Raw genomic sequence first — 7,094 nt, 5'->3', positions numbered from 1 at the left:
AAGACACATCTCGCGAGATTTCTCCCTCCGCCGTTTCCCCCCCAAGATGGCGGCGCCCACGGAGTCGCCGTCGCCGCCTCAGGGCCGGTTCCGCACCCGGGACGTGCTGGTGCCTGGCGGCCCCTCCGATTTCGGGTCTCTCCTGCTGTCTCCGCCGGTGCTGGCGGGGCTGGAGGCAGCCGGCTTCCTCCGACCGTCGCCGGTGCAGCTGAAGGCCATCCCGCTGGGGCGCTGCGGGCTGGGTGAGCGGGCGGGCGGGCGCGGGGCTGGGGGGCACCCAGAGGCACCCCGGGGGGCTCCGCTGACCTCTGTGGGGGCTCTTTGCAGATCTCATCGTTCAGGCCAAGTCCGGCACCGGCAAAACATGCGTGTTCGCCACCATCGCCCTGGACGCGGTGCTGCTGGAGAGCCCCGCCACGCAGGTGAGCCCCCGGTTCGCTTTGCAACAGAAAATCCCTCTTTTTTTGGGGAAAAAAGGGCGTTGAAGCCCTTGAGGCACAGCGGTTTAAATCGGGCGTTTGTTGTCAGAGCCACCCTGCGGCTCTCACGTTTAATCCTCCCCCCTCACAGATCCTGGTCCTGGCACCCACCAGGGAGATCGCGGTGCAGATCCACGCCGTGATCACGACTATCGCGATAAAAATGGAAGGCTTGGAATGCCACGTGTTCATCGGGGGGACCCCGCTGAACCAGGACAAGAGCAGGCTGAAGAAGTGCCACATCGCTGTTGGCTCCCCAGGTAGGGATGAGCTTCGTTGTGATTCAGGTCCTGTGTGGTCCTTCACAGGACATAACTGGAGCTCTTGATACCTGGGTGGGGGTTTTTATGTTGTTATTAATAGTGCAGAGCATCAAAAGGCTGAGTCAGAGGCATTGAGATGAGCTCTTTTTAGTGAGAGGTTATTTTTAATGAGAGGTTTGGCAGGCTGAGTGTTGCAGCCCGAAGAAGAGAAGGTGGTGTGGAGACCTCTCAGCACCTTCCAGTGTCTAAAGGGGCTCCAGGGAAACTGGAGAGGGGACTCTGCACCAGGAACTGGAATAACAGGACAAGGATTAGTGGGTTCAAACTGAAAGACGGGAAATTTAGGTTGGATGTTGGGACGAAATCCTTCCCTGTGAGGGTGGGGAGGCCCTGGCACAGGTTTTCCAGAGAAGCTGTGGCTGCCCCTGGGTCCCTGGAAGTGCCCAAGGTCAGGTTGGATGGGACTTGGAGCAACCTGGGCTAGTGGAAGGTGTCCTTGCCCATGGCAGGGGGTGGAACTGGGTGATCTTTAAGGTCCTTCCCATCCCAAACCATTTTATTTTATGTCTCCGTGATTATCCCAAATATGCCCTTTTTTAAGTCTTACTAAAATAAGTAAAAAAAACAACCATTAAAACTTCATCATTAGAACCTTTCAGTTCATAACTTTTGAAGTTCTTTTTCCTCTTTTCCTCACATGCAGGTCGAATCAAACAGCTCATAGAGCTGGACTACCTGAACACAGCCAGTATCAGGCTCTTCATCCTGGATGAGGCAGACAAGCTTCTGGAGGAAGGCAGCTTCCAGGAGCAAATCAAGTAAGAAAAAACCACTCATCTCATGCATTTCTCAGTGGATTAGATGCGTTTTTGTTAATCATTCCCACTTTTGTGTCTCCCAGCTGGATTTACTCCTCACTCCCAGCCAACAAGCAGATGTTGGCTGTGTCAGCGACTTACCCCGAGTCCTTGGCTCGTGCTCTGACCAGGTACATGAGGGAGCCAACCTTTGTGAGGCTGAACCCCACTGATCCAAGCCTCCTTGGTGAGTAAACATCCAATTATAGTGATATTGTTGCCAATAGATTAGGAGGAATATCCTAAAACCAAAATACCTACCTTTAAAAGTCATGATTTTTCATAATTTCACTCCACACCTGAGTTGTTCAGTTATAAAGTATTGATTCCCAGTGAACCTTCTAGTAGAAGGTGTCCACTAGACCATGGAATAAGATGGTCATTAAGGTCCTTTCCCACCCAAACCATCTTGTGATTCTGTGTATTTAAAACATCAGTGACAAATAGGTTTTTTATCCATTCAAAAATATTTCAGCTTTCTAAGAAAAACCTCTCTCCTGGAGGTTCTTATTTGGCCACATGTGTGTGTTTGAATTGGAATTTTTTCCTTTGCCTGCAGTGACACAGTTGACATAGCACTGTACATGTTTTTATGGCAGCCCTTAATCTGTTCTTTTGGTTTCTTTTCTCAGGGCTCAAGCAGTACTACAAAATTGTGAATTCCCATCCACTTCCACATAAAACATTTGAGGAAAAAACCCAGCACCTGCAGGAATTGTTCAGCAAGATTCCATTCAATCAAGCCTTAGTCTTCTCAAATTTGCACAGCAGGTGATAAATTTGAAATAAAATCTGTAAAAAGCAGTGGTTGTAATGTCCAGTCAGGGATAAATTTATGGATATGGATAAGTTTTTGAGACCTGTAGGGTCTCAGAGCACTCTGCAAATTTCAGATCTGAAATACAGCCTGAGGAATGCAGTTTTATTCCCAATTTTCCTTGTCTGTGTTCCATCAGGGCTCAACATCTGGCTGAAATCCTGACATCCAGAGGCTTCCCTGCTGAGTGCATTTCAGGTGAGTCCATTCACAATTTCTGATGAACCTGTTCTGTTCTATTCTGTTGAAATTGTGCATAAATATAACCTAATGTAGGAAAATTAATCTTAAATCTTGGTTTGCATGGCCTCTGATTAAATAACTAAGAATAGCATTTGAATCTTCCTAAGTCTCTTGAGACTTAATCAGTGTAAAAATTAATTAATATTTAACTTTCCTGTTTTCACATTTGTTGGAGAGTAATTTTTATGAATGCGTTTGCTTGTTTGTAAAGAGAAGGTTGACTCACATTTGCAGGTTGAAGCTGGGTTTCTTTGGGATGCAGGTGTTGAATTTAAATCTTTATTTCAGTTCTCTATAAAAGCTGAAAGCTTGCACCTGCTGCTTATTAGAAACATTGAATTTTTACTTCAGCTTCCATGGCTTATGTATTTAAAATCCATCTAAAATCAGTGGTGTTTAAGTGGGTTAAGCATCTGCATAATTGGCTCCTATTGAAAATCAATAGAATTATTTTTGTAATGAATTACTTTGTTTTTCAAGTTTTGTTTGTTCCTTGTTTACTCATTTAAAACTGATATTTGAAGAGGTTTTTCTCAGCCTTATTTTTGATCTCATCCACAAGTTTTACAAACCAGTGTTTTTTAGATTTTTGAGGGGCATAAAGCTGCAGAATGTACTTTATTTCTAATTTTTAATCTTTCCAGGCAACATGAATCAAAACCAACGACTTGATGCTATGGCCAAATTAAAGCAATTCCACTGTCGAGTCCTGATCTCCACAGACTTGGTGAGTTTTTAGTGCTTTTGAACAAGCTTTGGACAGGTTTTATTTCAAATTTACTGCCTGCTATGCACATGGTGCAGCATACAGGAGTATTGCACATAAAGTTATTCAGAGAATTAGATTTGACTTGGAATTGAACATAAATGTGCTGATCGAGCACTGTGAGACTGTGTGACTTATTTCCACTGTGAACTTAAAAATTGCTTCCTATTCCTCATCTGGTTGGGATGAGATGATCTTTTAAGATCTCATCCAACACAAACCAGTCTGTGATTTGGTTCATAAATTAATTTATCTGTTGCTTTGTTAATGCTTTAAAGTTCAAGGGACTTCAGAATTGTTTCCTTTGCATGGGAGCTGTGGGGAGGAATAGTTTGTTTCTTGGTGCCACAGTGACATTGCAAACAGCTGAACAGAGCAGTGGTTATGTTTGAGACACTCTCAGCTTCTCATTGTTGAGGAATTTTGTTCTTTGGTTGATGGTTTGAGGTGCTGCCATGAGATGTCTCCGTGTTGTCAGGTTGGACTTTTTGATGCTGGGGGGAGGAAAAAATAATCCTGGCTTGTATTTGATATGTGGAAGGTAGAAGAAATATGATTCCTAGTTTTCATGTCCCAAAGCAACGTGCCTGTTTTACCTGTAATACTGTGAAATGGTTGGAAAATTGTGGGTGCTTTATGGTGTGTTAGAACAATTCAAAGTTCTCATCTGAGTTGGTGGCAGTAACTCCAGGGAGGTTGGACCAGGTGGCCCCACTGTGGTCCCTTCCAGCCTCACCCTGTGATCCTGTGTTTATTTAAAGCTCTGTTCAGCACATTCACTTCTCACTCCCCTTCTCTCCTTCCCATTTTCTCCAGACATCCCGTGGAATTGATGCTGAGAAAGTGAACCTGGTTGTCAACCTGGATGTCCCTGTGGACTGGGAGACCTACATGCATCGGATTGGCAGGGCTGGGCGCTTTGGTGAGAGCCAAATCCATGGATTTGTGGAGCTTTCCCTTACTTTGCTGGCTCTGTTTGGTGATTAATTAATTCTTTTGTGTGTCACAGGCACTCTGGGTTTGTCTGTGACCTACTGCTGCCGTGGGGAGGAGGAGAACACGATGATGAAAATTGCTCAGAAGTGCAATCTGCAGCTCCTTCCTCTGCCAGGTGTGCTCTGGGCTTGGGATGCAGCTGGGATTTGGTTGTTTTGTGCTATTCAGAGCTTCAAACAAGTCCCCAGGGAGCTGATATGTGGCTTCTCTGCTGGAGCTGCATTACTTTTAGGCCAGGTTTGTCATAATCTCTGCTGATGACTCCTTGTGGAGCTGCTGCAGTTGTGTGGAGCAGTAAAAATGAACTGAGTGCTCAGGGAGAGCAACTCTGCATCCAGCTGGGCTTAAGCAACCACAGAACTACCTGGATTCACAGAAATCTGGTATTAAACCTTGCTCAAGTGTGAAGATACAGTAGTGGAAGGAAGGAGTAATTAAAACAGCAGATTTGCTTCCCTTGCTTTGCCAGAAGCTGTTCTGCTGAAAGGGAGGATTTGCCTTCTTATCTAAGTTCAAAATAAGTGAAAAATAGATGACAAGGAATGCAGTGCTGTTTGTCCTCATCAGCCTCATGATGCCTTCCATGAAGGAAATGTTCTGGCTCCTTGAGCTCTTCCAAGAATTGAAGGAGTTGGTTTGTAGCCATAATTTAATATTTTACCGTGCAATTTTGCAGAGCTTTGTTTGGGTACTCAGTCGAGTTCTAGGGGGAAGGATGGACTTAATTTTAATTGCCTGCTTGTTTCCCTTCTGTGCAGAGCCAATACCTCCTGGAATCATGGATCAGTTTGAAGATGGGGAGGTGGAAGTTAAACCTGCTGTACTTCCAGGACCTTTGGTGAATTGTGACACTGTGTGTCTTAAACCAGAGGAACCAGTGCTGCAACCTGTCCAGAATGGTTTTCCAGAGGCACCTCAGCCTCTCTCCAATCTTCCAAGGGATAATTCTTCTGCAGAAAGGCCAAAAAAGTCTCAGAAGCAAAAGCAGATAAAAAAGTGCACAAATCCTGCAAATAAAAAGAGTAGAACCCCCCAAACTTCCAGTTGTCAGACAGAGCAGAGGAATCAAGTGAAAACTGTCTCCAGGACAGATGGACATGACAACACTCAGGCTCCAGATGAGGAGGCCTTAAAAAAAAACCTTCCCAAAATTCCATGCTTATCTTCCTTCAAAAACCATCTCAACAATCCCTGGAGCTTCTCAGATTTTGTTGAGGACTATGAGTATTTCATGAAAGAAGGGTCTGAGAGACAGGTGGAAATTTTAAGGAGCTATTCAGGCCCAGGAGAGCAACGTGAGCTCCCCAGGAATGGGGATGTGGAGTGGGAAGAGATGGGACATCACACAGAGACAGCAGCAAACGGTGACAGTGATGGTTCAGACACTTCCAGGGATTCCTTTAGTAGTAGGGAGGATAATTCATGCTTTGAAGCATTTTCCAGGGCTTCCTCTAATGGCAGGGAGAACAACTCACGCTTTGAAGCATTTTCCAGGGCTTCCTCTAATAGTAGAGAGAACAACTCATGCTTTGAAGGATTTTCAGACACACAGGAGAAAAATGCTGTCCCCAAAAGGCATCAGGGTCGTTCAGGCTTCTGTCCTACACCAGAGAAGCCTCAGGAACCATCCCAGGTCCCAAAGCAAAAGGAAGTGAAAAAGAAAGTTCTGAAACAAAATGCTAAACAAAAGAAAAGCCAGAACCTTCAGTTCTCGAGTTCTTCCACGAGGAAAACTGAAGAGGACTGGACGTGCAGCTCCTGGGATGATGCTCCATCTGAGGACTGGAGTTATGAGGACTATTGGAGATGTTATAATGAAGCTTGGCAGAGCTACTATGCAGCAGTGTCTCACTACAGGGAGAGTTACAGGCAGTTCAGCTGGATGAGGGCCTACCACGTCAACTCTGTGTATCTCCAGGAGCTCCTGAAAAGTGGGGATTGAGGCCCTGATGCTGCTGCTTGGGACCAGCAATGGACATGATCCATGAAAACTCTGCTGGTCTGAAGGGTGTTGACAGACAGGCATTGTTGGGGATTGAAGAAAATTGTTGTCTTTTTGTAAGCAGCTGTGTTTTGATAAATGTTTTACACGAGGTCAGTGATGGTGTTACAAGTTGGTAATAAAAGGAAAAGAAAGGCAGTTGGATGCTCTGTTGGAATCTTTACAATCCAAAGTAAACAAAGGATGATCAAAGGCAGCCATGTGCATTTAAGAAATGTCACTAAGGAGAAAACACAAACTAATCCCAGTTGTATTTCATGGAGTCCCAGAATGGTTTGGGTTGGGAGGGACCTTAAAGCTCATCTCATTCCAACCCCTGCCGTGGGCAGGGACACTTTCCACTAGCCCAGGTTGCTCTGACCTGGCCTTGGACACTTCCAGCTTCTCTGGGCAGCCTGTGCCAGGGCCTCCCCACCCTCTTGCTTGACTTGTCTTCCCTGTGATTTTGGGTGAAGAGGAATTCCCTGTAACTCCATAGCCTGTTTATAGTTGGTGATTATTCCATGTTCCATAATTCTCTTGGTAAACACCAGGCACTGATTATATCCTGGTTAAGTGAGGGAGTGAACATGCATCTCAATGCCTGTATTGCTAATTTAAATCCAGTTAATTACCACTGTGTAAATAACATTCTAAAGCAAGGTGTGCAGCCCAAGCTGTGAGGGAGAGGA

General features: G+C 45.3%; 1 protein-coding gene across 2 annotated transcripts; it reads left to right on the top strand.

Moving 5' to 3' along the window:
- Positions 1-30: 30 nt before the first annotated feature.
- On the top strand, positions 31-6,579 carry DDX20 (DEAD-box helicase 20). Of its 2 annotated transcripts, XM_027695313.1 has the most exons (12): positions 31-242; positions 328-422; positions 571-739; positions 1,446-1,560; positions 1,644-1,786; positions 2,232-2,370; positions 2,556-2,614; positions 3,304-3,386; positions 4,242-4,347; positions 4,435-4,536; positions 5,180-5,883; positions 5,935-6,579. In XM_027695313.1, the coding sequence occupies exons 1-12, from the start codon at positions 47-49 to the stop codon at positions 6,361-6,363; spliced, it is 2,340 nt and encodes a 779-aa protein (XP_027551114.1). In that variant the 5' UTR covers positions 31-46; the 3' UTR covers positions 6,364-6,579. The 2 variants fall into 2 exon arrangements, with proteins under 2 accessions (XP_027551114.1, XP_027551113.1); XM_027695312.1 differs by having other exon boundaries at positions 32-242; positions 5,180-6,579.
- Positions 6,580-7,094: the final 515 nt, after the last annotated feature.

This window comes from Neopelma chrysocephalum, unplaced genomic scaffold (genome assembly GCF_003984885.1).
Source record: "Neopelma chrysocephalum unplaced genomic scaffold, ASM398488v2 Primary Assembly neopelma1_100, whole genome shotgun sequence".
NCBI lineage: Eukaryota > Metazoa > Chordata > Aves > Passeriformes > Pipridae > Neopelma > Neopelma chrysocephalum.
The sequence above is the reverse complement of the archived record's forward strand: the minus strand, read 5'-3'. Positions and strand labels throughout refer to the sequence as shown.